This window comes from Tamandua tetradactyla, chromosome 4, assembly GCF_023851605.1.
Source record: "Tamandua tetradactyla isolate mTamTet1 chromosome 4, mTamTet1.pri, whole genome shotgun sequence".
NCBI lineage: Eukaryota > Metazoa > Chordata > Mammalia > Pilosa > Myrmecophagidae > Tamandua > Tamandua tetradactyla.
Genome location: NC_135330.1, coordinates 28251184 through 28272494, shown reverse-complemented (window position 1 = coordinate 28272494; position 21311 = coordinate 28251184). Strand labels below are relative to the sequence as shown.

Below are 21311 nucleotides of genomic sequence, written 5' to 3'. Positions count from 1 at the left end.
CTTGCTTTAAAAATTATTTTCTACCCTGACAATGGCAAAAAATACCTTCTAATATTTCTGTGATGGTCAGAAGCTGTATTTACTCCCAAAAGATCACGTTCTCAGGACTAATTCCTTCCTGCGAAGTAGACCTATTATGGGCACGACCTTTTGAATAAGTTATTTCCATTGAGGCATGCCCCAGTTGGGTCTTAATCCTCTTACTGGAGTCCTTTATAAGAGGATGAAAGACAGAGAGAAAGAACAGAAGGTAAGAGAGAAACACACAGAAGACAGAGAGGGAAGAAGCCACAGAAGCTGAGAAAGAACGAAGAAGCTCGGAAAGAAAACCGCAGGAGTAGCCAGAAGCAGAAAGTAATGAAACCCAGGAGAGAAGGACCAGCAGGCGCCACCATGTGCCTTGCCATGTGACAGAGGACCCAGGATCGCAGGACCACCTGTTGATGCCTTGATTTGAGCATTTCACAGCCTCAGAACTGTAAGCTTGCAAACTAATAAATCCCCATTGATAGAAGCCAGCCCATTTCTGGCACACTGCATTTCAGCAGCTTTAGAAGACTAAAACAATTTCCTTTTCATCAATTTATTTTTCACATTTAAATACCTGATTCATTAGGAATAATTTTTATTCATAGTGTAAGGATCTAGTTTTATTTTATTCCATTCATAGAGGCAATTGCCCCAGTAACATTTATTGACTATACATCATTTCCTCACTAACAAATGGAGCCAATTCTGTCCTATACCAAATTCTCATATATACTTAGGTCTGTTCTGGTAACCTGTTCCACTGACCCACTTTTATTACAATCAATACTACACTGGTTTAATCATTGTAACTCTGTAATATAACTTAGTATCTGATACTTTTTTCAAATTTATCTTAACTGCTTATATACCTCTACTTATCCAGACATATTTTGGAATCAGTTTATAAAAATAACTAAAAATTTGGAATACCAGTTGTTTTACTTTGCTAATGCTACCAGAAAGCAATATAACAGAAATAGAATGGCTTTTAAAAAGGGAATTTATTAATTTGCAAGTTTACAGTTCTAAGGTCATAACAATGTCCAAATTAAGGCACCAAAAAGAGGTTACCTTCACTCAAGAAAGGCTGATGCCATTCAGAATACCTCTATCAGCAGGGAAGCCACCAGGCTGGTATCTGTTGGGGTCTTTGGCTTCTGGACATCTCTCTCAGCTGGGAAGGCACATGGCAATTTCTGCTAATTTTCTCTTCTCATTTCATAAGGTTTCCCGAGGGCTGTTTTCCTTCTGCATCTCCAAAGGTCTCTGGATGTGCGGGCTCTGTGGACACTGAAGCTTTTTTCTGTAGTAACCAACTCCACTTTGAATGGGTAGAGACACATCTCCATGGAAGCCACCTACTCAACAGGTCCCACCCAGAGCTGGGTGGATCACAGCTCCACAGAAACAATCAAAAGGATCCCACCCAGCAATACTCAATGAGAATTAAAGAACAGGGCTTTTGGGGGAGTATACAGAAGTTCCAAACCAGCACACCAGTCAAGTTATAGATTAATGTGGAGATAAATGATAACTTTTGAAGATTGACTCTTCCCCCCATCAATCAATATAATATCTCTCCCCTCTTATCTGGGTCTTTTTCATTTTCTTTAACAACATTTTATAATTTCTTTCATTACATTTTTATGTGAATTTGTTTCTTCCTTGATATCTATTGTTTTTATATTATGAATGGAATCTTTATTTTCTATTATTGCTGACAACCTTACTGAAAGTCTTTAAATCTAATAGCTTGTCTATTTACTTTCTTAAGTATTTTGGAAATCGTAACCATTTTTTCTCTTTCTTTCCAATCATCACTTTGCATTTCTTTTCCCTATCATTTGCACTGGCTAGATTCTATCAGTATGTCAGACAGCAGTAGTCATAGCTATCATGTTCTAATTGTTTCTGATTTTAAAGGTAATGCATCTAAAATTTCAGGATAAAATATAACATAGGGTTTTAATAGATACCATTTATCTGGTTAAGTAAGCTTCCTTCTATCTTCAGTTACCAAGAACTTTACATGTGTGTGAATATAAAATACAACTTGAGTGTTATCTAATCCTTCTTCTGTATCTTTTGATACGAAATGTTTTTTTCCTCTTTTCACCTCTTTATGAGGTGAATTATATTGATAGATTTTTCTAATTCTGAATCATCCCTCCCATGGCAGGCAGTGTGATTACATTTCCTACAAGCATTCCATCATGGCCCTACTGTCTAGCAACCATGCAGACTGGCCATACTTACCTATACCAAGGGTTCAGAAATGGGTCCTGAGTGCCCTGAGCCAATCATGATAATTTCTTCCCTTTTGTCAAAATGTCTTATTGAGGGGTCTGAATGCAAGTCTGGCCAAGGACTACCAGTTTATGTCATTTCTCTGACTACCAGGAAAATGGTACACTTGGTCCAATCTGAGTGAAACTCAGAACTTCTGTTCAATGGGTAAAAGAAGAGAACTTCTCTTCCTGCCATCAGGCATGAACACGTCACCTAGCATTACCTATCAACTGCTGCTTATAGCTCCCTCATGACCATGGGTGAAGCCAGCTGAGGAAAACGCTACAGTGGAGAATATCAGAGCTGAGGAATTTACATAGAAACACAGCCAGAACCAAGATCTAACCACTGCTCCACTGTTTAAACCAGCTGAAGATTTGAGTTTTGTTTTTATTGCACCTAAAACATCTTGACTTACATATTTAGAATTTAATATACTGATGGAGTTGATACACCATTTTATTTAGAATTTTTACTAATTATAATTTGAAATACGTATAACCAAACTAAATATAAAGGCACATCGTATGAAATACTGCATCCATTACACTATACTTTGATGCCCAACAATTAGTTCATTTGTACAATAAGCAATCATTGACAACCCATGATGTGCCAAAGAATGGGGTAAAATGAGGACCAAGACAAAGTCCCTGTTCTCAAAGAAGATTGAGACTGATTGCACAAGCAGAGATGCAGACAGAAACATATGAACCACAGCAGGAATTCTCTATAAGAACTGAAAAGCTTGGTGGTCCTGATTTTAGAAAACAAAACTAACAGGATATCTAATTTTCAGCTTAAAATGTTCATTATCACTTTATCCTATTTCTCTTAAGGTTTCTAACAGTTAAAAACAATACCTATATTTGATGGATCCAAAATTAACTGAAGAGATGGCTTAGTTGTTTGGTTGGCTGCAACATCTCCAAATGAATGATTTATTGAACTCTCACTGGAACTTCGAGTTTCAACACAAGGATTGCTTTGCCCTTTTTCAGAATCTCTCAAAATTTCCTCCATGGCTTTCTCCAATTGTTCATCACCATTAGAAACTATCTATACACAAAGAAAGACAATTCTGTTTCAACCCTATTTAGTTCTTGATTTTATCAAAACAGTTCATTTCTAGAAGGAAGTAAAACAATCAAAATATTTTAGTGCAATTATCATTACTGAATACCAAGAATTTACTTAGTTGCACTTAAGTTCACTTAGATGTACTATGTTAAAATCCTGAATGATGAAACCAACTAAAGTACAGGAGGATTATTCATTTTATTTCCATAAAGGATTCTTCCTTTAAAAGGATTCTTTCCTTGAAAGGATTCTTCATAAAACACTTCAGACGATTTTCAACTACATCTTATCTAAAATCTTATTTAAAAAGATTTATTTTTTCTTTTTAACTTCTAGGAACACAATCTAAAAATCAGATAACCTCAAATTTATACATTTGCAAGGAAAAAAGAATTACTTTAAATAATGTCACTTCTGAGTATTATTGAAAAAGTAATATTTCTTGTTATAATAACAAATATTTATGATTTCTTCAGAAACTGCTTGAACTTGCCATCTAGAGTGGTACTGTTAATTTCCTTAAATTTAAGTTGACTCATCTTTTTCTTAAAAGCAGGTGGGACTTTAGAGCCTAAGTAAATGAATGTCTTATATTAAACACAATGATATACAATATTTATCTGAAAATAAAGCCATCAATCATTTGAAAAAGTTACAAACTATACATTCCCAATATCATGTAAAATGAGTATTTAATAATTAGACTGATATACTACCACTCCTTTGATGCCATAGTTAATATTAAACAAAAGTCATAAATAATACATAGCCCTTTTCACTAGATTTTCTTATTCCTATTTTCTAGAGGATGATTATGCAATTCTCATGAACATAGGTTTGCTTGATTCCTTTCCTTTGACTTAGGAAAGGCAACATAAAAATGAAAGAAAAAAGAATTATATTCAAATAAATATTCGACTGCCAAAAATATAAAGCGTATACTTAAAATATATTCAGCCAGGTCAACTGATAAATCAATACTAGAATGTTACCAACTTACTTAAAACATAAAAACCATATGAAATAAGATGAAAGTAAAACATAACCACATAGCTAATTTCTAAATTCCAACAGTAAAAGACCAAAAAATAATCCAATAAATTAAATTTACCTTAAGATTTAATCATTAAATTTACTTCACCAAAAACCATTGTCTTTTCTCTTTTTTCCCTTTTATGCCTTCTTTCTAAAATGCCAGATTAAAAGGTAAAGAACTGGGCGGGCCACAGTGGCTTCAGCAGGCAGACCTCTTACCTGCTACGGCAGAGACCTGGGTTCTATTCCCAGTGTCTGCCCATGTAAACAAAAAAGGTAAAGAACCAAAAGCAAAAAATTTTTTAAATCTGCAAACCAAATAATTAGACACTGAGTAAATCAAGGTGAGTACGTAAGACAAACCTTTCAATCTCACACATCTCCTGGGATAAAGTTTCAATTATTTATTTAAAAAAACAATCATTAAAAACAGTGTCACAGAAAAGGAAAAGTTACCTTCAGTTGAGGTTTTTCATCATCTTTTGTAGAAATATCATCTGCATGCTGAGGAACGAAAACAAACTCTTCACTGTTCAGTGCAGTCACAGAATCAGATGACCCACTAACCTTCTGTATTGAAGTTCTGACCTCCATTTCAGTTCTGCAAACTTATTTTCCCACATCCACCTGGTCAAAACTTTAGGAATTAAAAAAAAAAAAAAAAAAAAACGTGATTAAAGCATGAACTAATTATGTACCTGATCAATCTTCAGCCTTTAAAAATGTTTCATATGAAGAAGTATTCTGCTGACTAATGATCTCCAAACTATCTTCTTAGACTGAGCAGCATAATGTAAATGTACTCTTCTCACCCAGAATTTTCATACTAAAAGAACCATACTGTTCTCAGGGAGCAGGGGGAGGAAGAAACCTTTCCATATTTCTACATTTCTCCTAAAAATACTATTTTTGCTCTTTTTAATAAGCAGAGGAAATAATTAAGCATGATACTAGAAATATCTACAAATTCACAGACACACACAAAATGCATTTATTGAAATTACTTTACTAATTACATCTAAATGATTTCAAAAACTTATGCCCTCAAGGTAAAATTCTATACCTGTAACTAAGAAGTTAGGATTTAGGCTGACTTCCGGAGAAGATGGCGGCTTAGTAAGACGTGCGGGTCTTAGTTCCTCCTCCCGAAAAGCAACTAAAGAAACAGAAACAATACGAAACAGCTCCCGGAGTCACGACAGAGACCAAAAAGACAGCGTACCCCATTCTGGAACGGCTGAACGGGTAGGGAGAATCCACTGCGGTGAGATACCCGAGGGGCGCACATTTTCCCGGCTGGGGCGGCTGGCGACTGGGGTCCCCTCCACGCACGTGGCTCCCCGGTCTGACTGGGAACATTGGATAGTGGGGCCCTCCCGTCACGCTTGGCGTCTCGGGCCAGCTGGGCAATTTGGACCAGCACTCCCCCAAGCTGCGGCCAGCGACCCCCGCCTCCACGCGCGGTTTCCCGGGCCGACTGCCCCGCAGACAAACGACCGCCACAAGCGCCACCTACTGGGCAGGAACAGAAAAACAGAGCCCAGAGATTCCACAGAAAAACCTTTCAACCAGCTGGGTCCCACACCCAGGGAAATCTGATCAAATGCCCAGACACCAGCAGAAAATAATGGATGACGCTCGGAAAATTGAAGATATGGCCCAATCAAAGGAACAAACCAATAGTTCAAATGAGATACAGGAGCTGAGACAACTAATGCTGAATATACGAACAGAAATGGAAAAACTCTTCAAAAACCAAATCAATAAATTGAGGGAGGACATGAAGAAGATATGGGCTGAACAAAAAGAAGAAATAGAAAATCTGAAAAAACAAATCACAGAACTTGTGGGAGTGAAGGACAAAGAAGAAAAAATGGAAAAAACAATGGATACCTACAATGGTAGATCTAAAGAGACAGAAGCTACAATTAGTGAACTGGAGGATGGAACAACTGAATTCCAAAAAGAAACAGAAACTATAGGGAAAAGAATGGAAAAACTTGAGCAGGGAATCAGGGAACTGAATGACAATATGAAGCGCACAAATATACGTGTTGTGGGTGTCCCAGAAGGAGAAGAGAAGGGAAAAGGAGGAGAAAAACTCATGGAAGAAATTATCACTGAAAATTTCCCAACTCTTATGAAAGACCTAAATATACAGATCCAAGAAGTGCAGCGCACCCCAAAGAGAATAGACCCAAATAGGCGTTCTCCAAGACATTTACTAGTTAGAATGTCAGAGGTCAAAGAGAAAGAGAGGATCTTGAAAGCAGCAAGAGAAAAACAATCTGTCACATACAAGGGAAACCCAATAAGACTATGTGTAGATTTCTCAGCAGAAACCATGGAAGCTAGAAGACAGTGGGATGATATATTTAAATCACTAAAAGAGAAAAACTGCCAACCAAGACTCCTATATCCAGCAAAATTGTCCTTCAAAAATGAGGGAGAAATTAAAACATTTATAGACAAAAAGTCACTGAGAGAATTTGTGACCAAGAGACCAGCTCTGCAAGAAATACTAAAGGGAGCACTAGAGTCAGAAACGAAAAGACAGAAGAGAGAGGTATGGAGTAAAGTGTAGAAAGAAGGAAAATCAGGTATGATATATATAATACAAAAGCCAAAATGGTAGAGGAAAATATTATCCAAACAGTAATAACACTAAAAGTTAATGGACTGAATTTCCCAATCAAAAGACATAGAATGGCAGAATGGATTACGACCCAGCAATACCACTGCTAGGTATCTACTCAAAGGACTTAAGGGCAAAGACACAGACGGACATTTGCACACCAGTGTTTATAGCAGCATTATCTACAATTGCAAAGAGATGGAAACAGCCAAAATGTCCATCAACAGACGAGTGGCTAGACAAACTGTGGCGTATACCTACAATGGAATATTATGCAGCTTTAAGACAGACTAAACTTATGAAGCATGTAATAACATGGATGGACCTAGAGAACATTATGCTGAGTGAGTCTAGCCAAAAACTAAAGGACAAATACTGTATGGTCCCACTGATGTGAACCGACATTCGAGAATCAGCTTGGAATATATCATTGGTAACAGAGACCAGCAGGAGTTAGAAACAGGGTAAGATAATGGGTAATTGGAGCTGAAGGGATACAGACTGTGCAACAGGACTAGATACAAAAACTCAAAAATGGACAGCACAATAATACCTAAGTGTAATGTAACTAGGTTGGAACACTAAATGAAGCTGCACCTGAAATATGGTTTTTTGTTTGTTTGTTTGTGTGTTTGTATCTTTTGTTTTTGTTTTTTTCTTTTTCCTTTTTATATATATATATATTTTATTAGTATTATTATTTTAATTCTCTTCTCTATACTAACATTCTATATCTTTTTCTGCTGTTTTGCTAGTTCTTTTCCTAAATCGATGCAAATGTACTAAGAAATGATGATCATACATCTATGTGATGATACTAAGAATTACTGAGTGCATGTGTAGAATGGAATGATTTCTAAATGTTGTGTTAATTTCTTTTCTTTTTTTTTGATTAATAAAAAAATTAAAAAAAAAAAAAGAAGTTAGGATTTAGGGAATGATTATGATTACTGAATCATTATATACATATTCCATTTTACTTTCTGGTATAGTAGAGTAGATAGAGGGAAATACCTGAAATCTCTGAGCTGTAATCCAGCTGCCTTGATCTCTGATAATGATTGTAAAACCTTTATCTTGTGTCCCTGTGATTACAAAAACCTGTGACTGACCTCACTTGTACCCCTTTTATCTGTTTTTTCAACTTTAGAGTCTTATGATCACTAAAGATGCCCCTAATGTTTATTAATGCAGGGCCTTGAGACAGCACAAAACTAACCCACCTCAAAGCCAAAGCTATCTTGATAAATGAAGCTGGATCTAACCAAAATGGGCCCACCTGATCTGCAGAGTACCTCAAACTTTAACCTATACTGTTACTTCGACCTTTACCTCATTATAATACTAAAAATCACACCCATCATAATATTAAGGCCTCATTTTCTTGCAATATGTTCTATGACTAAACATGTAATTAATACGCATATGGTAGATAAGTAGATAATCTCTATCCTTGTCATCTCAAGCCACTGTGCTCATTATTCTAAAACCTTTTTTTTGATACTATAAAACTGTCAGAATTACTGCAATTCAGGAAGACAGATTTTTAGGTCAATAGGCTGTTCTCCTGCTTCCAGCCTAGCAATAAACTCTCTTTATTTGAAACCCCAGTTTCTCAGGAATTGAGCATTTGAGCCCATGAGGCAGAGAACACACTGCTTTTGACTGGTATCACACCTTAAAATATTATGGAGGGGGGGTGGGGTTACTGAATTGACTGACTGATATAGAATTTAACACACTAAGCCACATATCTTTTCCATACATATTACCAGTTAAGAACACCAAATTTTTAAACTTTATGTTAAAAAGCTTTCACACTGCATTCATGCTGCAAACAACGTTTCGGCAATCAAATACAGCGTAATTCTGTTCAGGCCTCTATTTACCATAGAAATGCAATACTTTCTGTCACTTCCATAAATTCATAGAGTCGCATGACTAATCTTAATTGAAGATATATAAATACTATATAACAGGCACTATCCTCAACACTGGAATTGCCTAAATGGATAAGGTAGAGAAGTAGCCACCTCTTCTGGAGTTCACATTGTAGTAAAGAAACAAGCAAGTAACTAAATAAGATAATTTCAAATGGCTATAAATGCTATGTAGAAAACAAAACAGTATAACATGATAAATAATAACTGGGGAGTAAAAGGACAACTTTAAGTAAGTTGGTAGGAAAATGCACTCTCAGGAAGATATTTGAGCTGAAACCTGAAAGACAAAAAAGAACTAAATCTTCTCAGTGCACAAAGGAGTATTGGAGGTGAGGGACAAGCAGGCTGGAACTAAAGAACACAGAACCTTGTAAAACACAGTTAAACCTACTGGTCCATGACTAAACCCCCCCTAGAAATAATCTCCTTTTCTTCCTCTAATTAGGTTTTTTTTTCACTGTCACATATATATATGGCTACAATATCACATTTTGCCATTAAGCGACACTAAAATTATGTACTCTTAGCAAAACATTATTTACCTCCAGCTTCAAGTTACACTGTAAAAAATTAATCGCTTTTCAACTTAATCAAAACTCAAAATTTCCAAGAACAGCACTAAAGGATAATTATAATCCTAGGCTCGTGTAATTAAATGGTGGCTAGCTAAAATCTGTTAGGCATGTTAAAGCCCTTTCTTTTTAAAATTCTTCAGCACATTCATCTATTCTTTAAAGGTTTTTCCCACATTGCACATTTTGTTTCTGAAACATGTTAGAAGTCATGTCTGTACCCTTCCAGGCTGTACTATATACATCCTCAACTGCCAAAACTCCATCCATTCCTGGTATTCCTTGTGTGGCCTGTCCTCCTTCAAGGCCTTACCAGGCTGCTACTTCTCCACTTGATATTTAAATATTGGAAGTTTCCCAGGTTCAAGTCCTGAGCCCTTTTCTGATCTCTTTCCACACATTCTCTCCAAAAGATATATCTCCCTGCCATGGATTTAAATACCATCAACATGCTGACAGTCTCCCAAGTTTCTATCCCAACTCAAATGTCTCTTCTAAATTCTGGATTCAGACTCCAGCTCTCTACTTGACATTTCCACTTAGCATCTTTTTAAAAATGTAACCAAAATGGAATTTCCCACATCTCATCCAAACTTGTTCCTCCTCTAGATTTCCCATTTTAGTAAAAAACACCACCTTCCACAAAGTTAGTCAAACAAGAAACCTGGATATTATGCTTAATTCACCCCACTTCCTTACTCCTCACATAGCAAGCCATGCCCAACCTCACCTCCAAAATAAACCCCAAATCTAACCATTTTTCTTCATCACTACCGCTATCCTAGTGCAAGCATCCTTAATCATCCACTACCTCCAGTCTTCTCCCCTCTAATCTATTCTTCACAGAGCTACCAAAGAAGTCTTTTGGAAAATAAATGGGATTACAATAATTCCAGACTAAAACCTTTCAGTACAATTCAAATTAAATCCAAACTCCTTGCCATTACTTACAAGGCCCTTGCCCTGCCTCTTTCTGCTTATAACTCCTTCACCACAGTAAACTCTTTCCCATGTTAGGGTCTTAGCTTTGTGTACTATTTTCATATGACTGACTCCTTCAGGTATCAGCTTTCATTCATCCATTCAACCAATATTTAATGGATACCTACATGTGCCAGAAACTATTCTGGGAACTGGAGACATAATAATAAATAAAACCAATCTAGCCCCTGTCTTCCTGCAACTTTCAAATAAACAAGACAGATAAGATAAAAGAAAATAAATAAATCAGTATCACTCACTACAATGAATACTATAATAGGTGATGAGAAGGCAGGAGGCAATATGGGCCCAGGTGACATCTGAGCTTAATAAAAATGAGTCAGCCATGGAAGGAACTAGAAAGGGAAGAACCCTAAAGAAGAAGGAACAGCAAAGACAAAAGCCCAGACATGAGAGAGGGCTTATGGAGTAACAGAAAGGAGGTCATGGGAGGTAGATCATAGTGAGTGAGGGTGAGAGCCATATGAGATAGATATGGAAAAGAAGCAGAGAAGTCAGAAGCTAACTCTGATGCTAATCCCAACTCCAATTCTCAACTCTCCCTAATCCCTTCTCCATCCTGTTAGTTTCCTTTAGAGCACTTATACATGTCATGATTATACAGCTCTTTGCTTACTAGTCTATTTTCAGGTAATCCCTAGGACCAGCTACATAACTTGCAGACTCAGAACAAAATATAAAGGTGGGCACTTTGTGAAAAAGTTATTAAGAATTTCAAAATGGCAGCAGGAGAGCATTAAACCAAATGCAAGACCCTCCTAAGCGTGCACCTGTCATATATCCTGCCAAACCCATTTGATTGCAAGAGTGGATACCAATTCTGTTTTCCTTACCAGAGAATACCCCATGGCTAGTATAGTGCCTAGTACACATTAAATATGCATAAAATATGCTGAATAAATTGTGAAGAGTACCAATCAGGCTAAAGTTCTTCCAAATAGTAAATGTGGAATCCGGATTCAACCAGGTAGTTTGGCTCCAGAATGCATGTTCTGAACCATGACATTATACTTTCTCTTAAAGTCTCCTCATCTGTCCCTTGAGATCGAGAGTTGGCAGCTGCCCCATGGGAACACCACCATGCGGTGAACCTTCTCCAACAAAACGTAGGAGCTCCTTCCCACAAAGCATTTTTCTCAGAAAAGGGAAAGAAAGTTAACCTAAAGTAACTCTGATTTAGTCTGTTAATGAATAATAATGATAGCTCAATTCAAATAAGAAATTCATTTTTAACAGTTTTCTTTAACTCAAGAAATGTCAGGAAATGTGAAATACTCTGAGAGGCCAACAAGAAAAACATTCGCTTACCACGTACAATTTTATGGCCCCTTCAGAACACAGCCCAGAACTTTACATTCTATCACAATTGAGACAACTCTGATTACAACTATAAAACCCTGACTTGAAGGGCCTTAGGGATACTTTTAGAAGGTGTCTAATGCTATCCTATTGTGTTAAAAATTGGTTTTGATCTAAATAGAGACGTGACATGCTTATCAAATTTGCATAAAAATATACAAATGAGAATGGCAAAATCAATACTTTAAAATATTCCAGTAGGCAAGAGAAAAGGGCCAAAAATAAAGATTTCAAGGGAGAAAGAACTGTCTTTTCAACAAATGATACTGTTATAACTATGTAACCATATGCAAAAGAATGAAGTTGGACTCCTCTATCTTACACCATACACACACAAATACTACCACAAAATGAATCACAGACCTAAAGGTAAACGTTAAAATAATAAAATTCTTAGTGGAAAACACAGGAGTAAATGTTAATGTCCTTGGGTTAAGCAATGCTTCTTTAGATATGATACCAAAACACAAGCAACAAAAATAAAAATAGATAAATTGAATTACCTCAACATTTAAAATGTTTGTGCTATAAGTGATACCATCAAGTAAATAAAAAGAAAATCCCCAGAAGGAGCAAAAATATTTGCAAATCATATATCTGGTAAAGGTCTTGTATCAATAATAAAAAGACCAAACAAAAATAGCCCAACTTCTGGTCTCAGCTAAAAAGCCTGGAAGGCATCAAACATATCCTTGCAAGAAAAGGCTGGAAAAACTGAAACTCAATGGCTTTGAACTGAGGTCACAAAACAAACCACTCTTCCAAAGTCTGGAGAGACAGACATATCCAGAGAGACACAGCAGCCAAGATCTGCTTACTTCAAGCAGAAGCCAAGGAGCCATAAACTTAAATGATAGCTTTGACAACGCACTGGAGGCTGAATAGCTTAAGAGTAAAACTCCTGGGGATCATAGCCTTGTAGGGTAAGGGGGTAGAGCCCTACACTTTCAGTGTGAAAGTGAAAGAACACCAGCTTCCAACTGTAAAGATCCAATAAAGATTCTCTCTTGACTCTGGAATGGCAGAGGAAAAGTTAAGTTTCTGAAACACACAAGAATCTTTTCCATAACAAAGGTCTACTCTCCAGAAGAAAAGATTTTGCCAGAGCCTTATCCCAGCTGGAGCAAGGGAATTCCTTCCATTCCAGCCCCTTTCAGCCTTCCTGTCTCATCTAAGGTTGGAGAGAGGGTAGTAGAGAACACAGTCAACAGGTGTCAGGGCTTCAAGGAAATATTGGGAATGCTGCAGCCAGGAAGTAGCTAGTGGGACAAAAGGCATATGGAGAGACATTTGTGAAGGTTACAGCTCTGAGATACAGGTTCATTAAAAGTCTGAGATTTAACTGAATGGTATTCGCACACACATATCTTACCACCACACCAACAGGGCTCCAGTATAACAGTCATTTACAGCTGAAAGGGCTGTAAGAGACATTCTCTCCAAGGAGGAGTACTTAGGGAAGTCCAAAATCAAGCAGAGACAAAAACAAGAACACTAGAGGAATGTGAAGCCTTTAGCACCTCTAAAAAGCACAACTCTATCAGATCACTGTAAATCTTCATAATGAAAGGCTAGTTATCTCAGTTCCTTTTAGCCAATATAGTATGTCTAACTTTCAACAGAAAATTAAAGGAATAGCAAAAGGAAAGAAAAAACACAGTCTGAAAAAAAAAAATCATAAGAACCAGACTCATATAACACGGTAGTTGGAATTAAGAGAATTTAAACATTTAAAATAACCACAATTACTCTATCAAGGCTCTAATGGAAAAAGTAGACAACATGCAAGGATATTTGGACACTGTAAAGCAGAATGATGGAAACCCTAAGAAAGAATCAGAAGTAAATATTAGAAGTCAAAATCATGCTAATAGAAATGAAGAATAATTTCAAGAGACTCACCAGCAGCTGGCAAAAGGAAAAATCAGTCACTATGAAGACACATTCAACAGAAACATTCCAAACTGAAATGCAAAAAAGAAAGAAATAAGAAAGAAAAGAACAGAAAATCCAAGAACTGTGGGACAATACCAAAAGTATAACATATATACAACCAGATTACCAGAAGGAGAAGAAAGAGAAAAGAGAGATGAAATATCTAAAATACTAGTATACAAGAACTTTACAAAATTAATGACAGAAACTAAACCTTAGATCCAGAAACCCCAGAAAAACCAAACACAATACATTGGGGAGAGAGAGGACATATCATATTCAAATTGTAAAAAAAAAAAACCACAAAGAGAAAACCCTGAAAGAAGCCAGAAAGGAGAAAAAGCCATTACCCACAGAGAAACAAAGAAAAGATTTCAACAGATTTCTCATCAAAAACCATATAAGCAAGGAGATGGTGGAATAAAATATTTCAAGTGTTGGAAAAAAAAAATCCACCAAGCTAGCATTCTGTATACAGTTTAATTATCCTTCAAAAGTGAAGGAAGTAAAAAAAAAAAAAAAAAAAAAAAAAAGGTGAAGGAGGGAGGGTGCAAGGGTAGGTTAGTGGTAGAATTCTCACCTGCCATGTGGGAGACCTGGGTTCAATTCCTGACTCGTACAATTATCCCCCACCCACATTCAAATTTTAAAAAAGCAGTGAAGGAAGAATAGTCTTTCTCAGGCAAAAACTAAAGAAATTCATCACCCACACACCTGCCTTGCAAGAAGTGTTAAAAGAGGTTCCTGAGGCAGAAGAAAAATTATATAGGCAAAAAACACAGATCTATTTAAAGAGAGGAAGAGTGTCCAACAATATATGATCTAAAAGACAACTGTTCAAAGTTATAACAGTAACAATGTATTAGATGATTATAGCATATGAATAAACTAGATGAATAACAGCAATGTCATAATATAGTACAGGATGAAGGATCTGTGAGTAGACTTTCAAAGGGTAGCTACACTACATACACGTCTTATATGCAAGCTCCTGCTATTTGAAAGTAGAATTAGATTAGTTTAAAATGTATATTGTAAACTTTAGGACAATAACTAAAAAACTTTTTAAAATAAGTATTACTGATACTTTACAAGAAAAGATAACATAGAATCAAATAAAATGTTCAATTAAAACCAGAGCAGACAAAAAAAAAAGAGAGGGAAAAGGGAAACAAAGAAAAATGCAATTAATAGAAAACAGTTACAAACCTGGTACATATTAATTTAACTATATCAATAATCACTTTAAATGTGAATGGTCTAAATACATGTCTAAGACAGAGATTGTCAGAGTACATAAAGACAAAAAAAAACAAACAAACAAGACCCAACCTTATATTGTGTACAAGAAAGTATAGGGGCACAGATAGGGTAAAAGTAAAGGGATGGAGAAAGATATACCACGCTAACACTAATCAAAACAAAGTTGGAATAGCTATATTAATTTTTAGACAAAACAAACTTCAGAAAAAGGAAGATTATCAGAGATAAGGAATGGCATTGCATAATGATAAAGGGATCAACTCTCCAAGATGACATAACAATCTTAAAGATGTATGAACCTAACAAAAGAACTCAAAATATATGAAACTGACAGAAATGAAAGGTAGTAGATAAATCTACTGTTATACCTGTAACTTTGACACTCCTCTGTCAGATTCAATGACCAGACAGAAAATCAAGAAAAATACAAATAATTTAAAAGCATTATCAGTCAACTTGATCTAATTGACATTTATAAAATAATCCATCAAAAACAGCAGAATACACTTTTGACACAAGCTCACATGGAACTTTATTCAAGGTAGACCACATTCTGGGCCATAAAACACACTTCGACGAGTTTGAAAGAATACAAAACATGCAAATTTGTTCTCAGACCTACAAAGGAATTAAACAAATTATCAAAATCCACACCAGGAGAAATAAATAACCTGAATGGCCCTATAGCTTTTAAAGAAATTTAATCAATAATTATTAATAACTTTCCAAAAAAGAAAGCACAAGGTCCATGTGGCTTCACTGGTGAATTCTACCAAATATTTCAGGATGAAAGAATATCAATTCTCTACAATCTCTTCCAAAAAAATAGAATGAGAGGGACCACTTACCAACTTAATTCTACATGGCCAGCATTACCCTAATATCAAAACCAGATGAAAAAAACTATAGACCAATATTTCTTAGGAACATAGATACAAAAACCCTCAACAAAATATCAGAAAATCAAAACAAATAATAGACCAAAAAAATGTACAGTGTAATTTATCCAGATACATGAAATTGGGTCAACATTAAAAAATAAATCAATATAAACAACCATATCAACAAGCTAAATAAAAACCATCATCAGAACATGTCCAATTAACACAGAGAAAGTATTTAACAAAATCCAACATCTATTCATGATAAAAACTCTCAGTAAAATAGGAATAAAGGGAAACTTCCTCAACTTGATACAAAAAACTTACAGTTAACACCATACTTCATGGTGAGAGACTATACACTTTGCCCCTAAGATTGGGAACAAGGTAAGGATGTTCTCTCTCACCATTGTGATTCAAGTTCATACTGGAAATCCTAGATAGAGAAATAAGAAAAATAAATGAGATATAAAGATTGCAAAGGAAGAAATAAAGCTGTCTCCGTTTGTAGATTACATGGTTGTCTAGTCAGAAAACACCCTGGAAAAAAAAATTCCTAGACCTAATAAGCAAGTATAGGAATGTTGCAGGATAAAAGGCCAATACACAAAAGTCAATTGTTTTCCTATACATAAACAATGAACAACTGGAATTCGAAAGCTAAAAAAAAATGTACAATAGCCCATGCATACAAAAAGGAAATACTGAGGTATAAATCTAACAAAATATATATAAATTTTGTTTGCAGATACCCACAAAACACTAATGAAATAAATTTAAAACAATCTAAATAAGTGAAGAAATATTCATGTTTATGGACTGGAAGGATTGGAAGGCTCAATATTGTTAAGACGTCAATTCTTCCCGACTTGAATTAGAGATTCAACGCTAATCAAAATTCCAGCAAGCTATTTTGTAAATATCAACAAACTGATTCTAAAATTTATATGAGAAGGCAAAGGACCTAGAATAGCCAATACAATAATGAAGAATAAAATTGGTAGATACACACTACACAATTTCAGAACTTACTATTAAACTAAAATAAATTAAGACAGTGTGGTATTGGCAAAAGAATAAACACATAGAACAACGAAGCAGAACTGAAACCCTGCAAATAAACCCACATAAATATAACCAAATGATTTTTTACAAAAGCAATTCAATGGAGACAGGACAATCTTTTTTAACAAATAAAGCTAGAACTAAACATACATATGAGGAAAAAAATGAATCTAAACACAGATCTTATATCTTATACAAATATTAATTCAATATGAACCATAGACTCAGATGTAAAATGTAAAACATCTAAAATAAAGCATGGGAAAAATTTAAGTGACCTTGGGTTTGGTGATAAGCTTTTAGATACAGCACCAAAAGCACAAAATACTTAAAGAAAAAAGTGAATAGCTGGACTTTATTAAAATTAAATACTTCTGCTCTATGAAAGGCATGGCACTCTTAGGAAAATGAAAAGACAAGCCACAGACTGGGAGAACATATTTGCAAAAACCTATCTAATTAAGGTTTTATATTCAACATATCCAAAGAACTCGTAAAACTCAACAATAAGAAAAAAATCTGCCCAATAAAAAATCATACAAATGACAAATAAGCATACAAAAAGATATTCAATATCAATTATTATTAGGGAAAGGCAAATTAAAACAACAATGAAATACCACTACACACCTATTAGAATGACTGAATTAAAAAAAAAAAACCTAACCATAAACCATAAAATTGCTGACACAGAGCTACAAGAACTCTCATTCACTGTTGATAGAAATGTAAAATGGTACAGCCATTTGGGAAGAACAGATTATCAATTTCTTACAAAACTAAAAATAGTTTTACCATATGATCCAACAATCTACAACTAGGTATTTGCTCAATTTATTTAAAAACTTATCACACAAAACCTGCACATGAATGTTTATAGTAGGCTTTATTCATAACTGCCAAAACCTGAAAGTAACCAGGATGCCCTTCAATTGGTGAATGGATAAACAAATGTAGTACACCCATACAAACAAAAACTATTAAATAATAAAAAGGAACGAGCTATTAAACCATTCAAAGAAATGGGTAGATATTAAATGCATATTCTAAGTAAAAGAAGCCAGTCTAAAAGGATACAGTATTATCCCATTTACACGACATTCTGGAAAAGGTAAACTATAGAGACAGTAAAAAGATCAGTAACTGCCAGAAAGTGTGTTTGGGGGAGAATAGTTGAATAGGTGAAGCACAAGTGGATATTTTTAGGTGAAACCATTCTGTATGCTACTGTAATGGTGGATATACAACACTATTCATTTGTCAAAATCCATAGAACTTAACAGTAGAAAAAGTGAACCTTAATGTATACAAAAATAAAAACAAAGAAATCTTTTAGGATATCCTACCAAGGAATCCCAGGATGGAATGGAGACTGGGACAAAAGAACCAAACTGTGTTACAAATGTATGAAAAAATTTTTGAGGCGGGGAGGGATGGTTCCAACCTAAATAACTTTGGAAATAAGTGGAATTTAAGACTAAAGGGAAAAGAAACTGCATGCACATATAAACACTGTACTCTAGTTGATAAAGTACCTCCCAAGGAAGTATAGGCTAGCATTTCTGAAAGTATTATACATGTATACTGGTAGTGAACAATTAAATTAAAGGATGACTAACTGTTGAAGTGGGAGGTTACATTTAAGCAAAGGGAAAAAGCTAGAATGATCCATTTAGTAATGAATTAGAGCTGGAAACATCAGTATGAACTCATGTTTACACTAATATTGAAACAGATGGATTTATATAGAAACATTTATAATTATGTGTATATAAACAGAGCAGTACACACACATATATTCTTGCTCAGTCATCTGAGAAGCCCAGAAGCAGGTGTACCCCAATAGCAGTGAGAATGCCCAGTTTCCAGATCTTGGTTTCTAGCCCATAAAAGGAATCAAGGCTCCTTGGAGAAATGGTTAATTCATGAGATGTGGCAGAGAACATACACGATGAGCCTGGGGCATCTTGTAGTGTAAAAAAGTAAGGAAGCTCTCAAAAGACAAACTGACAGAAGCACATCAAAACAACACAAGAGTCAACTTAAGGAGCTCACAATGACCAAAGCTGGAATTATCTGAGCAACAAAATAATGTAGCACTGGCTTATAACTCCAAGTATAAAATAAATATCCATGCATCAATACTGATATAAATAAATGATCGAATAAATGGGAGAAATCAGACAGGTGTTTCATGTAGAAGAATTCCAAATAATTTATGTAGATACCCAGTCCTCAAGGGGGTGTAGTATAAATTCTCCATTCTTTAAGTGTGAACCACACATAGTAACTCCCTTCCAAAGAATACAGTATGGACAGGGAGAAAAAGAATACTACTTCAAGCAGGTGATCAAGATTAACATGCTGTTAATGATAATTCATGCTGATTGTGTGTACCCTTGATATGATGTGATATAAATGACAATTTACCACGTTCTCCCCAAATTATGTAATCCCAGTCTAATTATGAGGAAAACACCAGCAAATTTCAACTAAGGGAAATTCTACAAAACACTGATCAATATTGAAAGAAGTCAGTCTTCACAAACAGGGGAAATGTAAGAAATTGTCATAGCCAAAGAAACGGCCACATCCAAGAGGAGCCTAAAAAGACACAACAACTAAATGCAATGTATCACTTGGATGGGATCGATCAAATGGAAAAAGAACATTAAGTAAAAACTAAGAAAACGTGAATAAAGTATGGACTGCAGTTAATAAGAATAATGTATCAATAGTGGTTTGTTAATTACGACCAATATACCACACTAATGTAAAATGTTAATAATAGATGAAATTGAGTGTAGGGTACATGGAACTCTCTGTACTATATACAAAAGTTTTCTGTAAATCTAAATCTATTCTAAATTAAAGTCATTTCAAAAGTTGTTTTAAAAAGCAAAATAACCCAATTCAAAAATAGTCAAAGGATTTGAATAGACATTTTCCCAAAGAAGACATAAATGACCAATAAGCTCATGAAAAGATGTTCTACACCATTAATCACTAAGGAAATGCAAATCAAAACCACAATGAAATAACACTTCACACCCACTAGGATGGCTTATATATCGCTAGTAGGAAGGTAAAATTGTGCAGCTGCTTAAGGAAATGGTTTGGTACTCCCTCAAAGTGTTAAAGTAGGTGATTACCATTTCATCTAACAGTTCTGCTCCTAGTTACACATTTAAGAGAAATGAAAACATACATTCACGCAAGAACTTATACACAATTTTCATAAAAGCATTATTCCTAATAGCCAAAAGGTAAAAACAACCCAAATGTCCATTAACTGTTAAATGGGTAAATAAAATGTGGTATATCCATACAATGGAATATTATTCAGAAATAATAATAAATGAACCGCTGATATATGTCACAACATGGTTGAGCCTTGAAAATATGCTAAATGAAAAAAAGCCAGTCACAACAGACCAAATTTGCTTATACAAAATGTCTAAAATAGACAAATCCTTGGAGGCAAAAAAGTAGATTAGTGGTTATTTAAGACTGAGGTGAGGCTGGGGAATAGGAGGAGAATAGAGATTGACTGCTAATGATATGGCATTTTGTTTAGGGAGGACTAAATTATATTACGGTGATTGTTATACAATCCTGCAAACATACTTTTAAAATATTTAACTGTACAACTTAGATGGATGAATTGTACGGTATGTGAATTTTCTCAAAAAAGCTGTTTATAAGAAGTAATGAATTTTTTTAAGTGATAAAATAGGGATCTTTTTTCAATCAAGTCCGGTACTTAGGTTCAAGCAATAACCTCTGAGACTGAGTGAGCAACTACTTATGCACTGTATTCATTTGTTAAGCTGCCAGAACGCAATATACCAGAAATGGAATGGCTTTTATAAAGGAAATTTAATAAGTTACAAGTTTATAGTTCTAAATCAGTGAAAATGTCCAAATTAAGGAATCAACAAGAGGTAACCTTCACTCAAGAAAGGCTGATGCTGACTGGAACACCTCTGTCAGCTGGAAAGGCATATGGCTGGCATCTACTGATCCTTGTTCCTAGTGCCACTGCTTCCAGCTTCTGATGCCAGCAATTTCCTCTCTAAGCAACTGTGAGTTCACTTAGTTCCTCTGGGACACAGCTTTGGGTTCTGGCTTGCTTAGTATCTCAAGAGAAGGTACATGGCGATATCTACTGGGCTCTGCCTGTGTCTAGGCATCTGCTCTCTCTGTTGGCACCCCACACATC

The 21311-nt window shown here is 35.3% G+C and overlaps 1 protein-coding gene across 5 annotated transcripts in view; it reads right to left on the bottom strand.

Moving 5' to 3' along the window:
- Positions 1-21311, bottom strand: part of RABGAP1L (RAB GTPase activating protein 1 like) — a 734005-nt gene that overhangs the window by 651619 nt on the left and 61075 nt on the right. For 4 of the 5 annotated variants that reach the window (XM_077157040.1, XM_077157043.1, XM_077157044.1 and 1 more), the window contains exons 2-3: positions 4891-5071; positions 3183-3378 (exon numbers count right to left, since the gene is read on the bottom strand). In XM_077157040.1, coding sequence (XP_077013155.1) covers positions 3183-3378; positions 4891-5028 — 334 coding nt within the window. In that variant the 5' untranslated portion in view covers positions 5029-5071. Of the gene's footprint in view, positions 1-3182; positions 3379-4890; positions 5072-5497; positions 5591-21311 lie in introns of all 5 variants that reach the window. The other variant, XM_077157041.1, reaches the window with a different exon arrangement.